General features: G+C 46.0%; 1 protein-coding gene across 5 annotated transcripts in view; it reads left to right on the top strand.

The window, feature by feature from the left end:
• UBN2 (ubinuclein 2) overlaps positions 1–19,417 on the top strand; it is an 855,287-nt gene that overhangs the window by 509,609 nt on the left and 326,261 nt on the right. For all 5 annotated transcript variants that reach the window (XR_013262361.1, XM_077452498.1, XM_077452497.1 and 2 more), the window contains one exon: positions 1,607–1,720. Coding sequence is in view for 4 of the 5 variants with exons in the window: in XM_077452498.1 (XP_077308624.1) it covers positions 1,607–1,720 (114 nt within the window). In the remaining variant the exon portion in view is untranslated. The remainder of the gene's footprint in view (positions 1–1,606; positions 1,721–19,417) is intronic.

Here is a 19,417-nt window from a genome sequence, read left to right as displayed (position 1 = left end):
TTTGGACAGCATTCGTCTGAGAGAACAGTCGGCACAGGCCCTATCAGCCAACGTCTTTATAAAATGTCTAGACCAGGGGTCTCAAACCGGCATCCCTCCAGCTGTTGCTGAACTACAAGTCCCATCATGCCTCTGCCTATGGGAGTCATTCTTGTAACTGTCAGCCTTGCAATGACTCATGGGAATTGTAGTTCTGCAACAGCTGGATGGCCACCAGTTTGAGACCCCTGGTCTAGACCCTAAGGAGGTTTGGGTGGATCATAAATATCTAGAAGTAAATTGTGCAATCCTCTCCTTGCTTGGGTTATTTTATCTAGGCCTGGTTCTATATCAAGCTCTGTCCAAAGTTTTCTTTCCACAAGATAAACTTCAGTCTTTGCTACTATGAGTGGACCCCACAGTCCAAGAGTCAACCAGATCTTCACTTTTGCATTTACCTTTTAGACATGATGGTGTTCTCTTTTGAGGTATTCCTATATGGCCAATATAATTCCAGACTGTTGAAACTCAAAATTTTAGTGGCATGGGAAAGGCGAGCTTATTGTTTGTACTGCCACATTTGCCTGACTTGGTTTGGTGGGTGAAGAGTCTATGGCTGAAAGCAGAAAAATACTTGGCTTGAATGTCAGCCTGTCAGAGTCCTTGGTACCCTGGTGCACGGGACATAGTCATTGAAGGAAGTTCATCTTCCAATCTGTGTTCTTGAAATCGGAGCAATTTGGTTACCCCTATAGTGCCGGATTGCTCACCTTTTGATGTCCTCTGATCAGAATTCAGTCAAACAATGCCACATCAGAGGCTTACTTTAACAATCAGGAAGGAAACATAAGTGGTTTAAAGATAAGCAAGTCTACATCTTAGTGGAATGGAATGTCATATTCCAGCTCTCCAAGATCTAGCTTTTCTGTCCTAAGGACTGGTTTTCCACCCTGCTTCAGGGTTGTGGGCTGTAACGACTTGGCTATTTAAACCCTTAGGCTCCATTCACACCTGGGGTTTGGGGGGGGACGCATTTATTGCCAAAACTTCTTAATGGCACCCCGATCGTGCGATTTTGCCACAGGCTAAATTGCAAAGCTTGTTGCTCAAAAAGGAGCAGGGGCTTCTTTTGTGTGACAGCCTCTCTCATTGCGGTTTGCTGTGGTTTCAGCACTATTTTTTTTCGCAACAACCACAGCAAAATCGCGCCATGATTGGTGTACCATTAAGAAGTAATGACATTGCAAACGTGTTCCGCCGCAATTCTGGAATCTCAGGTAAAATCGTGAAGAATGCCCAGGTGTGAATGGAGCTTTAGGGATAGAGGTTTTCTAGAATCAGTTATCGCTACATTGCTAAGGAGCAGTAAGGGTTTGTAAACAAGGCGAGTATAAAGAGCACAGTGGGACACTTGGCGCTGTGCAAAGACACTATATCTTTTCCCTGCATGGGCAAGGTGGACATGTCTTTTTAATGAACAATGCATTTTCAAATTGCCATCTTGCACTTTCGCATAGTCCTATTTTTATAAACCTTTCATTATGAATATTTTTATTTGCTAGACTTCTTGCAATTTAGTAATCCTTTTTTATTTTTGTGCTTTTTCTTTTGGCATAATTTGTTTTAGACATCAAGGTGATGATGAGCGTGATCGAAACCCTTCAGAAGAGGATGATGAGGAGAAGCCAGGAAAGAGGGTGATGGGACCAAGGAAGAAGTTTTACTGGGATGAAACTCTTAGGTAATGTTCATGTATTTTAATGGCAATCTTAATGCAAACTGCATGCATTTTAAGCTGTAATGCAGCATTGATACAGAAAGCACCTATTCTGAGTTCAGGTCATTCAGAGGTCAAGAAGATTAAGTTAAAGTTCAAATAAAATTCAGGAGTGGAGTGAAATACATGGGGAAAATTAGAAAAGTGTTTAGTAATCTTGCATCAGAGGTAAGACTGAAAACATGAACTAACTTTTTAAGAACACTAAACTATGAATTTAAAGTTAAAGTGGATGTAAACCCTCTCTTGTACCCAGTGATGTGAACAGCCTCAGATGATACACAGAGATGAAACCAATCTCCCTACATAAGTTTTACATGCATATTTGCTGTCTTCAGCTTACTATATTCTTAAGAATTCTAACATACTGTTAGAATTATTACTTTCTTTTTCAGCATTAGGAGTGGATTCTTGGCTTGTACTGTGTGACAGCCAATTGGAGCAAAGGTGCACCCCATCCACCCCACCCCCCTACAATGGAGTGGTTTAGATCAAAGCATATTCATGTGTTAGAATGGCCCACTTAAAGTCCAGACCTAAATCCAATTAAGAATCTGTGCCAAGAATTGAAAATTGCTGTTCACAGAAGCTCTCCATCCGATCTGACAGAACTTGAGCTATTTTGCAAAGAAGAATGGGCAAATGTCACTCTCGATGTGTAAAGCCAGTAGAGACATACCCAAAAATACTTGCAGCTGTAATTACATCGAAAGGCGATTCTACAAAGTATTGACTCAGGGGGGCTGAATACAAATGCACGCCACACTTTTCACATATTTATTTGTAAAAAAAAGATTAATTTTTTTTTTCTCTTTCGTTCGTTGACAAACACAGCTCCAGTAATCTTGGCCGTAGGGTTATTATGCCACCTTCAGGAAAGGACTAGGCAGAACATGTAATACATGTGAAAACAACAGAACTTTACAGTTCTGCCCAGGGGGGCGGGTCCTCTGGTAATAACGCCTCAGCCTGCTTCCTGCAGCTCAGTTTTTTTTCTGCCTAGTGAAGGAGAAGGACCTAGGCTCCCTGCCAGGATCATCGGTCCATGGGTTTTTTCTGGATTTTTGCCTTTTGCACAAGATTTGAAGATCCTGTGATCTGCTATCAACAGCTGGCTGGGTGACAGGCTGGATAATATAGAGCCTTGTAGTCCCCCCAGCCTGGCACATTGAGCATGTGCAGACCCTAGCTACGCTCTGGATCGGTCACAACATTCCCCTCAGGCTCTGGGGCGGCCGGTGAGCACAATGCTCCGGGGCACACATGACCGGACCACAGATGTCTTTGTCACAGTGTGCCATGGCCAGCAGCCACCCTGTACTGCTCGGGTGTGGGTCTGTGATTGGATGTTCGCATGGTAAGTACAGCTCTTCCTGCCTCGGCAGGATTGAGCAGCTGGGCATTCCCTGGGGGGTTGATTAGGGGATCCCTCTCCTCCCTCTCTTCTCTACCTGTCCCTATTTTACCTCCCCCCCTCTGTGGTGGATGCTGCTGTTGTCTGTGGGCTCTGTATGTGCTGTCACCATAGCGCTGTCTGACACCATTATCTCTGTTCATTCTCTGTGTCGAGTTCGGTTACTTGTCGGCCATTTTCTGTGAGTCTCTGTAGAAAGCCTGGTCAGCGGTCATTTTACCTGTGATTGTCCCTTATACAGGGCACCCGGCAGCCATTTTTTTGTAGCTTCAGTGCGGTTTTTCTCCTCAGCGCTGGTTCCTGTACCTCAGAACAGCGCTTTTTTTTTTGCTCTGGACCCCTGGGAGCGGACACTGGACACAAGCACCTGTAACAGCATGGCTCAACACTCGGTCGGGGTGGTGAGTAATGCAGTGGGGGCCCCTCAGTCTGAAGCAGCTAGGAGGGTGGGATTGAGTACCTTGTCCTAAGTCCCCAAGGGTAGCAGAGAGGGTGGGTCAGCATGGCATCAGAAACTGTTGTTTCTTCCCCAGATCTCCCTGCAATTGCAACCGGCTCTTCTGCAAACAGTGCAGTGTCTTTGGACGCTTTGTCAGCAGTCCTTGAAACGTTTGTTGCCAGGGTGGAGGCAGTGTGCGGGCGCAAAGGTGGTAAAAAAACAGCCCCTGCCCCCCCCCAGCAGTGACTGGCGGCCCCTGCTCTGATGTGTTAGAGGATGCTGACCAGGACCGATCGGACAGTGAGGATGATTCCCCATCCAGGTCCATGCAGAACAAAGTGCTAGTTGGAGCACTTATCACAGCTGTGCATAATATCTTGAAAATTCAGGATACAGCAGGATCCTCTGCTGAAGTAGCGGTCCCTTTTGGGTCCCGTAATCCAGCCCTTACACCTACGGTGTTTCCGTATCTGACTTATTTTGATACGTTCATATACAAGGAATGGGGTAGCCCGCAACTGACCTTTTCTGTCCCAAAAAGAATGGCGGTGCGTTACCCTTTTGAGGAGAGCCTTCCTAAGAAATGGTCGGCTCCCCCAGTCATGGACCTCCCAGTATCCAGGTTAAACAAAGTAACCACGATCCCGGTAGAAGGGGCTCCTGCATTTAAGGACCCTACCGACAGAGAGGAGAGCGGATCGGTGAGTTGCACCAACACTCTACACACACAGTAGAACATGCCAGGCACACTCACACCCCCCCTTTACTCCCCGATCACCCCCCCAATTACCCCTGCCCCCCAGTCACAGTGACACCAATGTCATTTTTTTTTTTTTTTTTTTGCATTGGTGTCATTTGTGACTGTAATAACTGTTAGGGCAGTTAGGGTTAGCCCCCTTTTAGTTCTAATGTACCCCCCTAACCCCCCCAATAAAGGTTTAACCCCGTGATCACCCCCCGTCGCCAGTGTCACTAAGGCTGGGTTCACATTGCAGCGGTTTATGAGAACGAATGTGATTCGCACCGCACTGCAGTGCAAATCACATCCGATCTCTGTGCGATTCGAGTTCAGCCATTCGCCGCACCCGCCACACCCGCCGCAAATTCGCACGGGACCCTTTTTTTGGCCCGCAGCAGAATCTGATCGCATGGGTGTTCACACCATGCGATCCGAGTTTGCAGATCGCACTGCGATATGCGAACTGATCTGGGGGTGTCAGTAACATTTCACTGACACTCCCAGCAGTTCGCATAGGGCAGTGTGAACTGCCGCCGGGAGGCATGCGATGCGGGAACCCGCCGCGGATTCGTGGCGTTTCCGCATCGCTCCAGTGTGAACCCAGCCTAATAAGCGATCATTTTTCTGATCGCCGTATTAGTGTCACAGGTGACGCTAGTTAGGCAGGTAGGTATTTAGGTTCGCCGCAGCTTTTTATAGCGCCAGGGACCCCCATATACTACCGCATAAAGCCCCCTGATTGCCCCCTAGTTAACCCTTTCACCAGTGATCACCATATAACTGTTACAGGTGACGCTGGTTGGTTAGTTATTTTTTTATAGTTTCAGGGCACCCGCCATTTATTACCTAATAAAGGTTTAACCCCCTGATCACCCGGCGGGTGTCATTTGTGACTAATAACTGTTAGGGCAGTTAGGGTTAGCCCCCTTTAGTTCTAAGGTACCCCCTAACCCCCCCAATAAAGGTTTAACCCCGTGATCACCCCCCGTCGCCAGTGTCACTAAGGCTGGGTTCACATTGCAGCGGTTTATGAGAACGGATGTGATTCGCACCGCACTGCAGTGCAAATCACATCCGATCTCTGTGCGATTCGAGTTCAGCTATACAGATAGTATGGCTGAATTCGTGTCGCACCCGCCGCAAACTCGCACGGGACCCTTTTTTTGGTCCGCAGCAGAATCGGATCGCATGGGTGTTCACACCATGCGATCCAAGTTTGCAGATCGCACTGCGATATGCGAACTGATCTGGGGGTGTCATTAACATTTCACTGACACTCCCAGCAGTTCGCATAGGGCAGTGTGAACTGCCCCTGGAGGCATGCGATGCGGGAACCCGCCGCGCATTCGTGGCGTTCCCGCATCGCTCCAGTGTGAACCCAGCCTAATAAGCGATCGTTTTTCTGATCGCTGTATTAGTGTCACAGGTGACGCTAGTTAGGCAGGTAGGTATTTAGGTTCGCCGCAGCTTTTTATAGCGCCAGGGACCCCCATATACTACCGCATAAAGCCCCCTGATTGCCCCCTAGTTAACCCTTTCACCAGTGATCACCATATAACTGTTACAGGTGACGCTGGTTGGTTAGTTATTTTTTTATAGTTTCAGGGCACCCGCCATTTATTACCTAGTCTCACTAGTGTACCCCTAAATTTAGGGGTGTCTACTTTCCAAAATGGGGTCATTTGGGGGGGGGTTTGTGCCATCTTGGCATTTTATGGCCTTCAAAACTGTAACGCCCTTAGAAAGCCTGAAGGCGGTGCTTGGTTTTCGGGGCCCCGTACGTGGCTAGGCTCCCAAAAAGTCCCACATATGTGGTATCCCCGTACTCAGGAGAAGCAGCAGAATTTATTTTGGGGTGTCATTTCACATATGCCCATGGCATGCATGAGCAATATATCATTTAGTGACAACTTTGTTAAAAAAAAAAAAAAAAAAAAGTTTGTAATTTTCCCGCAACTTGTGGCAAAATATAAAATATTCCATGAACTCAACATGCCTCTCAGCAAATAGCTTGGGGTGTCTACTTTCTAAAATTGGGTCATTTGTGGGGGTTTTGTGCCATCTTGGCATTTTATGGCCTTCAAAACTGTAATAGGTAGTGAGAAGTGAACTCAAAAATTTACGCCCTTAGAAAGCCTGAAGGCGGTGCTTGGTTTTCGGGGCCCCGTACGCGGCTAGGCTCCCAAAAAGTCCCACATATGTGGTAACCCCGTACTCAGGAGAAGCAGCAGAATTTATTTTGGGGTGTCATTTCACATATGCCTATAGCATGTGTGAGCAATATATCATTTAGTGACAACTTTGTGTAAAAAAAAAAAAAAATTTTTTTTTTTGTCATTCAATCGCTTGAGGCAAAAAAATAAAATATTCAATGGGCTCAACATGCCTCTTATCAATTTCCTTAGGGGATCTACTTTCCAAAATGGGGTCATTTGGGGGGGTTTTGTACTGCCCTGCCAATTTAGCACCTCAAGAAATGAGATAGGCAGTCGTAAACTAAAAGCTGCGTAAATTCCAGAAAACGTACCTTAGTTTGTAGATGTGACAACTTTTGCGCAAACCAATAAATATACAATTATTGACTTTTTTTTTACCAAAGACATGTGGCTGAATACATTTTGGCCTAAATGTATGACTAAAATTGAGTTTATTGGATTTTTCTAATAACAAAAAGTAGAAAATATCATTTTTTTTCAAAATTTGCGGTCTTTTTACGTTTATATCGCAAAAAATAAAAATCGCAGAGGCAATCAAATACCATCAAAAGAAAGCTCTATTTGTGGGAAGAAAAGGACGCAAATTTTGTTTGGGTACAACATTGCATGACTGCGCAATTACCAGTTAAAGCAGCGCAGTGCCAAAGTGTAAAAAGACCTCTGGTCATTTACCAGCAAAATGGTCCGGTCTGAAAGTGGTTAAGAATGTCTCACAGGTGGGAAGAGCACCTTTCTCCCACAGTCCAGGAAGAGTAAGGAGCTCCTCCGAAGGCAAGGGCTCTCAATTTCCTCTCAAGAGGTTTTTTCATCCGCCCAGGACTTCAGCAAAACGCTCCCAGTCCAACAGGGCTACTACTGAGGGACAGAAGCGTCCCTGTACTCACAAGCCTAACAAGCCTGCGAACAAAAGTATTACTGCATGAAGGTTTTCTCCCGCTGTCACTTGGGTGGGGGGTTGCCTTCGGGAGTTTGCAGCCCGGTGGGCCTCTCAGCTGTCCGACCAATGGGTCTGCAAACTGATTTCATCGGGCTACAAGATAGAGTTCTTCTCTTGGCCACCAAACAGATTTTTCCCTTCCAGCATACCCTTACTCCCGACTCACTGGGAGGCCCTGTTTGGTTAAGTAAGGGACCTGCTAAGCGGCGGGGTGATAGTGCGTGTTCCAGAAATGGAAAGGTTTTAGGGGTTCTATTCCAATCTGTTTTTAGTCCCCAAAAAGGAAGGGGTATGTCCAATCTTGGACCTGAAAGCCCTCAATTGCTTTGTGAAAGTACAGAGGTTCAGAGTGGCATCAGTTACCTCCGTAGTCGCTGCACTCCTGTATGTAAGTAGGTAAATATCCGCGCTCAGTTAAACTTAAACAACTAACAGCAGCTGAACACCATAACCCAGATACTGGGCACAGAAATGCAAAGAAAAAAAAAAGTGCAGCGCTTGTTCAATAAATAATGATTAACCACTTCCCGACCAGCGCACGCTGATTTACGTCGCCAGAATGGCACGGGCAGGCATATTGGCGTACAGATATGTCCAATCTTTAATGCTGCCATGCCATCATGAGCGCGCCGCCGCGCTCACGTGCTGGTCGGGACCCCCGTGAGTCCGGTCGCGGGTCCTGCAGACTCGATCGCCGCAGGCATACCCGTGATCCTCTCAAGGGGCGGCTCAACGGAGAGATGCCATCGTAAACAGCATCTCCCCGTTCTGCCTAGCAACAAGTGTCGCTGATTTCTGCTCCATGTGATTGGAGCAGAGATCAGTGTTGACTAAAAGAAAGCCCAGCCCCCAACAGTTAGTAACACACCCCTAGGAACCCTTAACCCCTACACTGCCACCCACTGGTTAACCCCTTCACTGCCAGTGTCATTTACACAGGAATTGCTGCATTTGTATAGCAGTGATTGCTGTATAAATGACAATGGTTCCAAAAATGTGTAAAAAATTTCCGATGTGTCCGCCATAATGTCGCAGTCACAATAAAAATCTCTGATCGCCACCATTACTAGTAAAAAAAAAATATTAATAAAAATGCCATAAAACAATACCCTATTTTCTAAACGCTATAACTTTTGCGCAAACCAATCAATAATCGCTTATTGCGATTTTTTTTTTTTACGAAAAATATGTAGAAGAATACGTATCGGCCTAAACTGAGGGAAAAATATGTTTTTTTTATATATTTTTGGGGGATATTTATTATAACAAAAAGTAAAAAAGAATGCGTTTTCTTCAAAATTGTCGCTCTATTTTTGTTTATAGCGCAAAAAATATAAACCGCAGGAGTGATCAAATACCACCAAAAGAAAGCTCTTTTGTCAGTTAAAGCAATGCAGTGCCGAATTGCAGTGATCTGGTCTTTGGCCAGCAAAATGGTCCGGGGCTGAAGTAGTTAAATCACACAAGTGAAACGTGCAAAAATGGTGACAATCCAAAACCAAAATAAAGTGGCATACAAACGAAATCAATATTAACCCTTTCATGACTAAGCCTATTTTTGGAATTTGGTGTTTACAAGTTAAAATCCATATTTTTTGCTAGAAAATTACTTGGAACCCCCAAACATTATATATATATTTTTAGCAGAGGCTCTAGAGAATAAAACGGCGATTGTTGCAATATTTTATGTCACACGGTATTTGGGCAGTGGTGTTTTAAACGCTACTTTTTGGGAAAAGGGACACTTTCATGAATAAAAAAAAAAAAACAGTAAAATTAGCCCAATTTTTTTGCGTAATGTGAAAGATAATGTTACGCCGAGTAAAGAGATACCAAACATGTCACACTTTATAATTGCGCGCACTTGTAGATTGACGACAAAGTACGGTACCTAAAAATCTCAATAGGCAACGCTTTAAATTTTTTTTACGGTTACCAGGTTAGCGTTACAGAGGAGGTCTAGTGCTAGAATTATTGCTCTCGCTCTGATGATCGCGGCGATACCTCACATGTGTGATTTGAACACCGTTTACATACGCGGGCGCGACTTCCGTATGCGGTTTCTTTGCTTCGCAAGCTCGCGGGGACGGCGGGCGCTTTAAAAAAAAATATATTTTTTTTAAAATGACTAAATTGTTTTAAAAAAAATAAATATTGATCACTTTTATTGCTGTCACAAGGAATGTAAACATCCCTTGTGACAGTAATAGGCGGTGACAGGTACTCTTTATGGAGGGATCGGGGGTCTAAAAGACCCCCCACCCCTCCTTTACACTTCAATGTATTCAGATCGCCTAAAACGGCGATTCTGAATACCGGATATTTTTTTAAAACCGGCGCCATTGGCAGCCGAGTAAACGGGAAGTGACGCCATGACGTCGCTTCCCCAGCAGCCAGAGCCGACGGATCACTAATCGGTGCTCCCGATCGAGCGGGAGCACCGGTAACAGCGGCGAGAGGCGGCGGGAGAGGGGGACGTCCCCTCCCGCTCCTCCGGCATAACAGCCGAGCGGCTTTTAGCCGCATCGGTTGTTATGCCTGGATAGCCATTCGCCTAACCCCCGGAAGCCGAGTACGCAGATCTGCGTACGCTCGGCGGGAAAGGGTTAAAATATAAATGTGCAATAAAAAATTCATATGCGAGTCCATAAATCAACCATAGAAATATCAAAAAAATCCAACAGATAGTGTGACTAATATACTTGACCACGTGGGACCCGTCACCTTTAATCACCACTAATAAGATGGGGGGCTTACCAGATCATCAGCGACCCCCTGTTTAAGGAAGTTCAGTCAGCGCGTATAATGTCACAAATTCTGGCTCCAGATGACCAGATGTGAAAAACCAGGTGTCTCCTATCTGCAGACTCCGCCGCTCAGGTGATCAGTCACTGCAAACTTCCCAAACATTTGCCAGCGTGAAGGCTCCTGCAAAATAAAAAGTGCTCCGAATCGTAATATGTTTTTTTTTCTTTATTGCATTTATTAACCACTTTCAGACCGGACCATTTTGCTGGTAAATGACCAGAGGTCTTTTTACAATTTGGCACTGCGCTGCTTTAACTGGTAATTGCGCGGTCATGCAATGTTGTACCCAAACAAAATTTGCGTCCTTTTCTTACCACAAATAGAGCTTTCTTTTGATGGTATGTGATTGCTTCTGCGATTTTTATTTTTTGCAATATAAATGGAAAAAGACCGCAAATTTTGAAAAAAAATGATATTTTCTACTTTTTGTTATTAGAAAAATCCAATAAACTCAATTTTAGTCATACATTTAGGCCAAAATGTATTCAGCCACATGTCTTTGGTAAAAAAAAAGTCAATAACTGTATATTTATTGGTTTGCGCAAAAGTTGTCACATCTACAAACTAAGGTACGTTTTCTGGAATTTACGCAGCTTTTAGTTTACGACTGCCTATCTCATTTCTTGAGGTGCTAAAATGGCAGGGCAGTACAAACCCCCCCCCCCCAAATGACCCCATTTTGGAAAGTAGACCCCCTAAGGAAATTGATAAGTGGCATGTTGAGCCCATTGAATATTTTATTTTTTTGCCCAAAGTTGTCACTAAATGATATATTGCTCACACATGCTATGGGCATATGTGAATTGACACCCCAAAATAAATTCTGCTGCTTCTCCTGAGTACGGGGATACCACATGTGTGGGATTTTTTGGGAGTCTAGCCGCGTACGGGGCCCCGAAACCCAAGAACCGCCTTCAGGTTTTCTAAGGGCGTAAATATTTGACTTCACTCCTCACTACCTATTACAGTTTTGAAGGCCATAAAATGCCAAGATGGCACAAAACCCCCACAAATGACCCCATTTTAGAAAGTAGACACCCCAAGCTATTTGCTGAGAGGCATGTTGAGTCCATGGAATATTTTATATTTTGCCACAAGTTGCGGGAAAATTACAAACTTTATTTTATTTATTTCTTTCACAAAGTTGTCACTAAATGATATATTGCTCACGCATGCCATGAGCATATGTGAAATGACACCCCAAAATAAATTCTGCTGCTTCTCCTGAGTACGGGGATACCACATATGTGGGACTTTTTGGGAGCCTAGCCGCGTACGGGGCCCCGAAAACCAAGCACCGCCTTCAGGCTTTCTAAGGGCGTTACAGTTTTGAAGGCCATAAAATGCCAAGATGGCACAAACGCCCCCCAAATGACCCCATTTTGGAAAGTAGACACCCCTAAATTTAGGGGTACACTAGTGAGACTAGGTAATAAATGGCGGGTGCCCTGAAACTATAAAAAAATAACTAACCAACCAGCGTCACCTGTAACCGTTATATGGTGATCACTGGTGAAAGGGTTAACTAGGGGGCAATCAGGGGGCTTTATGCGGTAGTATATGGGGGTCCCTGGCGCTATAAAAAGCTGCGGCGAACCTAAATACCTACCTGCCTAACTAGCGTCACCTGTGACACTAATACAGCGATCAGAAAAACGATCGCTTATTAGGCTGGGTTCACACTGGAGCGATGCAGTAACGCCACAAATCCGCGGCGGGTTCCCGCATCGCATGCCTCCCGGGGGCAGTTCACACTGTCCTATGCGAACTGCTGGGAGTGTCAGTGAAATGTTAATGACACCCCCAGATCAGTTCGCATATCGCAGTGCGATCTGCAAACTCGGATCGCATGGTGTGAACACCCATGCGATCCGATTCTGCTGCGGACCAAAAAAAGGGTCCCGTGCGAGTTTGCGGCGGGTGCGACATGAATTCAGCCATACTATCTGTATGGCTGAACTCGAATCGCACAGAGATCAGATGTGATTTGCACTGCAGTGCCAATCATATCCGTTCTCAAACCGCTGCAATGTGAACCCAGCCTTAGTGACACTGGCGACGGAGGGGTGATCACGGGGTTAAACCTTTATTGGGGGGGGTTAGGGGGGTACCTTAGAACTAAAGGGGGCTAACCCTAACTGCCCTAACAGTTATTACAGTCACAAATGACACCCGCCGGGTGATCAGGGGGTTAAACCTTTATTGGGTAATAAATGGCGGGTGCCCTGAAACTATAAAAAAATAACTAACCAACCAGCGTCACCTGTAACAGTTATATGGTGATCACTGGTGAAAGGGTTAACTAGGGGGCAATCAGGGGGCTTTATGCGGTAGTATATGGGGGTCCCTGGCGCTATAAAAAGTTGCGGCGAACCTAAATACCTACCTGCCTAACTAGCGTCACCTGTGACACTAATACAGCGATCAGAAAAATGATCGCTTATTAGGCTGGGTTCACACTGGAGCGATGCGGGAACGCCACGAATCCGCGGCGGGTTCCCGCATCGCATGCCTCCCGGCGGCAGTTCACACTGCCCTATGCGAACTGCTGGGAGTGTCAGTGAAATGTTAATGACACCACCAGATCAGTTCGCATATCGCAGTGCGATCTGCAAACTCGGATCGCATGGTGTGAACACCCATGCGATCCGATTCTGCTGCGGACCAAAAAAAGGGTCCCGTGCGAGTTTGCGGCGGGTGCGGCGGGTGCGACACGTATTCAGCCATACTATCTGTATGGCTGAACTCGAATCGCACAGAGATCGGATGTGATTGCAGTGTGCGAATCACATTCGTTCTCATAAACCGCTGCAATGTGAACCCAGCCTTAGTGACACTGGCGACGGGGGGGTGATCACGGGGTTAAACCTTTATTGGGGGGGTTAGGGGGGCACATTAGAACTAAAGGGGGCTAACCCTAACTGGCCTAACAGTTATTACAGTCACAAATGACACCAATGCAAAAAAAAAAAAAAAAAATGCAATTGGTGTCACTGTGACTGGGGGGGGCAGGGGTAATTGGGGGGGTGATCGGGGGGTAAAGGGGGGTGTGAGTGTGCCTGGCATGTTCTACTGTACGTGTGGTGTGTTGGTGCAACTCACCGATCCTCGGTGCCGGAACGAAAAATACTGACACGGAGGAGAGATTACATCACTTCCTCTCCTGTGTTTACATTACAGGAGAGGAAGTGATGTCACGGAGCATTTCTATTCGTCGGGAGCGATCGCGAGGGGGTGGCCATGAATGAATGGCCGCCCCCTCATCCCGGATCGCTCCCGAACGAATACCGGCCGCCGCAGGCACCGGGGGGGGGGCCCGATCAGGCCCCCCACCCGCGGGAAGGCAGAGACTTATATATACGCCCATATGCCTGCCCGTGCCATTCTGCCGACGTATATCGTCGTGCGGCGGTCGGCAAGTGGTTAAAGTCAGATGCTGTAAAGAGGACTCCGAGTCTCGAATGTACAGATAGCGTTTAAAATACAAACGGTGTTGAAAACGAAAAATAAAACTGCTAGCAGATAAAACCTATATGGGGTTTTAAATTGCGATCACACATGCGCAGGGCGTGTGGGCGTGGCTACCCAAATCATCAGGGGGACTCCCTGGCGTCTTTGGACATCCAGGACACGTACTTGCACATACCCATATGCCTCAGGCATCAGAGGCTTCTGCAATTTGCAGTAGGGGAAGACCACTACTAGTTTGGGGCTCTCCCCTTTGGCTTGGCTTCAGCACCCCCTGAGTCTTTACCAAGGTATTGGCTCCAGTTTGGGCGCTGTTACGACAACACATGATCGCAATCGTGGGTTACCTAGACAATCTCCTTCTGAGAGCAGCTTCCACCTCAGAATTAAGGGAGGATGTGGCAATCGCCATGCAAACCCTGCAGGAATTTGGGTGGTTGTTGAACCTCAAAAAGTCGGTTCTTGTGCCTTACTGCTGGACTCCGTGGAAGCGAGAGTGTTTCTCCCTTCAGACAAACTGCAGACATTCAGAGCCGCTGTGAAGCTGTTGATGAACCGCAGGTGGTCGTTGCTGTGCTTCTGCATGCGAGTCCTGGGCCTCATGGTGGCCTCCTTCGAGACGGTACCGTAAGCCCAATTTCACACCAGAGTCTTGCAGAAGGAGATATTGACAAAATGGGACAAATATCCGTTATCCCTGGATCAACAGATTCAGGTGAGCCAGTTAGTCAGGGATTCCCTTCTCTGGTGGCTGAGATCTCCAGCCCTTCGGTCCGGGAAGTGGTTCCTACCTCTGCATTGGACAGTGATCACAACGGACGCCAGCCTGACCGGCTGGGGTGGAGTTCTGGGAGTACAATCAACCCAGGGCCTCTGGTCGAGGGAAGAATCCAAGTTGCCGATCAGTGTGCTCGAACTTCAAGCGATGAAGCTATGCCTCTTCACATGGTTGATGAGACTTCGAGGGCGTCCGATCAGGATCCAGTCAGACAACGCCACGGCGGTGGCATATGTCAACCATCAAGGAGGAACAAGAAGCTCGGCTGCAGCACAGAAGGTCGCTCACATCCTTCGGTGGGCAGAGTGGCATGTACCGGCCCTGTTGGCCATATACATCCCAGGAGTAGAAGACTGGCAGGCGGGCTATCTAAGTCGCCAGATGCTGGACCCAGGAGAGTGGTCATTGCATCTGGAGGTGTTAAGGCTTCTTTGCCTGTGGTGGGGCACACCAGATGTGGATCTCCTGGCCTCTCGGCTCAATCGAAAGGTGCGGAGGTTCGTATCCAGAAAAAAAGATCCCTGGGACGGACACGTTGGTGGCTCCTTGGGAACAGTACCGACTGATCTATGTCATTCCTCCACTAAAACTGTTACCACATCTGCTCTGCAGAGTGGATGCCGATGGGATTCCAGTGATACTGATTACCCCAGATTGGCCTTGGCGTCCTTGGTACGCCGACCTAGAACGCCTGGTGGCGGACGCTCCCTGGCGGTTACCGATGCGAGAAGACCTTCTGTCACAAGGTCTGATTCTCGATCCTGCTTTTCCGTCGCTGGTTTTAATGGTATGGCTGTTGAAAGCCAGGTACTAAGGAACTGAGGCCTGTCTGACTCAGTGATTTCAACTATGTTGAGGGCATGAAAATCTTCTTCTCAGAAGATATACCATCGGACGTGGAAGGCTTATATCTCCATGTGTGAGGAGATGCGGTGGCGTCCACGCACTTATTCCGTTTCCAGGATCCTGCTGTTCCTACAGCGAGGAGTAGACCAGAAACTGGCTTTAAGCACCATCAAGGGACAGATATCAGCCTTGGCTGTCTTTTTTTTTTCCAGTGACCCCTGGCGTCTCACTCTCTAGTGAGCACCTTTGTACAAGGGGTCTGGCATGTAGTTCCTCTGGTGCGTCCACTCTAGGATCTGAACCTGGAGCTATCGGCGCTTCAGAAACTGCAGTTTGAGAACATCAAGGAAATTCCCTTGTTGACTCTCTCAGAAAGTTGTCTTCCTAGTGGCCATTACATCGGCCAGGAGGGTTTTCGGAACTGGTGGCCTGGTCTTGCAAGTCGCCCTATCTTGTTATCCACAAGGCTAAGGTGGTGTTGCATCCACAACCATCTTTTCTACCAAAAGTGGTTTCGGCTTTTCACCTCAATGAAGACATTGTGTTACCATCTCTGTGTCCTAAACCAACACATCCTAAGGAGCTGGCCCTCCATTCCCTGGACGTGGCCTGGGCTCTAAGGGTTTATCTGTCTGCCATGGCTCCCTTCCGGAAGTCAGACTCTCCGTTCATTTCGGTAGCTGATCCGAAAAATGGATTGGCGGTCTCATCGTCCACCATTTCCAGGTGGATCAGAAAGATTGTGGTCCAGGCTTACGCCTTGAAGGGACAGATGCTCCCCCCCCCCCCTCTGTCATGGCCCATTCCACCAGGCCAATTGGGACCTCTTGGGCTTTCCGACATCAAGCGTCAGTCGCTCAAGTGTGTAAGGTGGTGACTTGGCCGTCCGTTCACACTTTTACAAAGTTCTACAAAGTGGATGTAAGCGCATCTTCTAATGCCTGCTTTGGCCGCAGAGTTTTGCAGGCGGCCGTGTAATGTTGCAATTTTACACTCTTTCTTCTAAGAGAGAAGTTACCTTTTTTGAATGTTAATGCATTCTGATGCATATTTTGACTGCAAGTTCTGATGTGGTTGGCTCAGATGGTGACTCCCCCGTTAGGGAGGACCTTTGGTTGTGGGTGAAGTTATGTTGCTGTTCCCATCCCTCGTTATAACACTGCTTGGGATGTCCCCACGGTCAGAATCACTGGAACTGTATCCATCAATGAACGAAAGAGAAAATAGGATTTTTGTACTCACCGTAAAATATTTTTCTCTGAAGTTCATTGACGGACACAGCACCCTCCCCTCCTTATACTGCTTGTTGACGTACTGAGCTGCATGAAGCAGGCTGAGGGGCTATTACCAGAGGGACCACTCCCTGGGAGGAACTGTAAACTGTTCTGTTTCCACATGTATTGCATGTTCTGCCTAGTCCTCTCCTGATGGTGGCGTAATGACCCTATGGTCAAGATTACTGAAGCTGTGTCCGTCGATGAACTTCAGAGAAAAGGCTTTTATGGTGAGTACAAAAATCCTATTATTTTCCTTCCACTTCACAATTATGTGCCACTTTGTGTTGGTCTATCACATAAAATCCCAATAAAATACATTTAAGTTTTTGGTTGTAGCATGACAACATGTGGAAACTTTCAACGTGTATGAACACTTTTTCAAGGCACTGTATGTCCCAGTCTTCTGATACTATCAAAAAATCTGTTTCTGTTGCCCCAGAAGGCTGTATACTCAGGATGTGTGCACACAACACAAGGATGTTGTATATCACGGAGAGTGTACGATCAGGCATGGAGTCTAGAAGGAGCAGCTCCTCTAAGGGAAATCTTGTCCCTAACCTAAAATCCATATTGGTTAGGTAGCAGAAAAAGGACAAGAATTGACTGTTTCAACCAATGCAAAATAGACATAGATCATGTAAAATCAGAACCAGCTGGTGGGACTCGCTTATGCCAGGTCAGAAATGTGTGAATGGAACCAGTGAAAAGTTTACAGTCCCAAAAATGGGGGGGGGGGGGGGGGGGAATATAGGCCCCACAGAAGATGAGGACCAGCGAAGTGGTCGGATGGGGTGATGTTCTGCTCTATAGAGACCCACTGCTGAATAGAGCAGCTGTGGAATCAGTTGACGATTCTGGTCAAAACTACAGTGGCATGATAGAAAAAAAAGTTGGGGTTTCTGACTCTCTCAGATAAAATTATTAAATGCCCTCTGTAGAGACCTGAAGAATAAGTGTAGGACTGCAATTGGGATCGTCTGGAAAACATAAAAAAAAGTGGAACAGCATGACAAAACATTAAAAATCTCCAATTTAGGTAGATTAATCTTGAAATTACTGTATGGCCCGAAATGGTGAAACTCTTGAAACACAGATTGTATTGAAATATAATGATTTGTAACATAGGGCAAAAGATCATCTGCAAAAAAAGAGCGAGTTATTGCTGTGATCTCGAGGCTATAGCTGAAATAGATGGATTGTTTCAGATAGCAACTGCCAGATGTGCCATCACCAGTACATACAATAGAGGGGACAAAGGGAATCCTTGTCGGGTAACATTACATATAGAGAAGCTCAGTGTCAAGGAGACTAACTCGGACCCTAGAATTTTGTTTGAAATTAGACTTGAAGGAAGGGCCATTTCTATTTCGAGTGTTTGTCTAAGAAATACAGCAACTCTATCCTGCCACCTACAGTAGAAAATGTGCACTAGGCACATAGAAAACTGAAGACCAGTTCTCTTCGCACCTCCCATTTTGCTTTTCTCACCTTACCAAGATTGTAACGTTCCCTTTTGAAATTTTCCAGTATTTAAGGACCCAGTGCTTAGAAGCCCTTTCCAAGACTGTTCTCCCTTGCATGCCCTATTGTGCCACTTGCTGTTTCGACTGTCCCTCTGTGTCCACACTGATGGATCCTTCTGTCCTCCCAGTAACTGGAGCTCTTGTCTGTTGCCCTGTGCTATTGTGTTGATGGCTAGCGTATACGCTTTGTCAGTTAATTCCTTATGGAATCCAGCCAGCCATTCATTGTTTCGCATCACTCTAAATATTTTCTGATCTCCGAGGACATCAAGGATGCTTACTTGATCATCTTATTCTCCCTAGCACATCAATGCTACCTACGTTTTTGTTGTAGGCACACAATTCTACCAAATTACAGCCCGTCCACTGGATTGGTGGATATGAAACGCACAGAATCACTGATATAAGAAGTTGGACTTTTTTCACAGTAGAAAATTTGAAAGAAGGATTTATTTATATGTTGGTTTTCAGATACCAACCTAAACGTTGAACATTTTCTGTAGAAATAGCAACAATAGTTGCACATGAAATCTAGACACGGGTGGATTATTTAGATACATGCATGGAAGGAGGGAGGTTAATTGGAAATTGTGAAAGTGGGGGGGGGGGGGGGGGGAAGCTGTGTGATATAGAGCTCCCTATACCCATTCACAAACCAATCATACCAAAAACATGAAAGGCAAAAGAGTAGTGGTGCGCAGTGCTAGCTTAGGAAATATTAGCCTAAAAGGTCTATAAATTCAAAAAAAGTACCAGGTATTTAAATGCTAGGTGTGCTGCCACCCAGACTGAAAAGGTAATGTATAGGGAGCTTAATGTGTGTGTTCTATGAGGGAACGTGGGAAACCCTCGCCACTATAACATAATAGTGTTTGGGATGAGTATTAGATAGATGGAGTCCTACGCGAAAAGGAATATAGTGGTTAAAACCTAATGATTTCCAATGCGATTTTTGGAATTGACATAGACCTATAAAGTGGTAATGCTGGACAATAAGTAGGTCCGTATTTGCGTGTCTTACAACATCCCGTGAACAAAATATATATAAAAAAAATCAACAAAATATGTGATAATAATTGATGCGATTTGTTACAACTAATAAAATCGCATAAAAAGTGCTAGTGCTAAGTGATAAATAAATGTGTTACAATGTCTACTACACCATAAACAGCAATATACATAAAAACAGTCGTAAGGCTTAATGAAACAGTTTTGT

Source organism: Lithobates pipiens, unplaced genomic scaffold (genome assembly GCF_037356315.1).
Source record: "Lithobates pipiens isolate NorthernLeopardFrog02 unplaced genomic scaffold, aLitPip1_a1.2 Scaffold_23, whole genome shotgun sequence".
Taxonomy (NCBI): Eukaryota; Metazoa; Chordata; class Amphibia; order Anura; family Ranidae; genus Lithobates; species Lithobates pipiens.
Note: the sequence above shows the minus strand (reverse complement) of the source record. Positions and strands in the feature narration are given on the sequence as shown.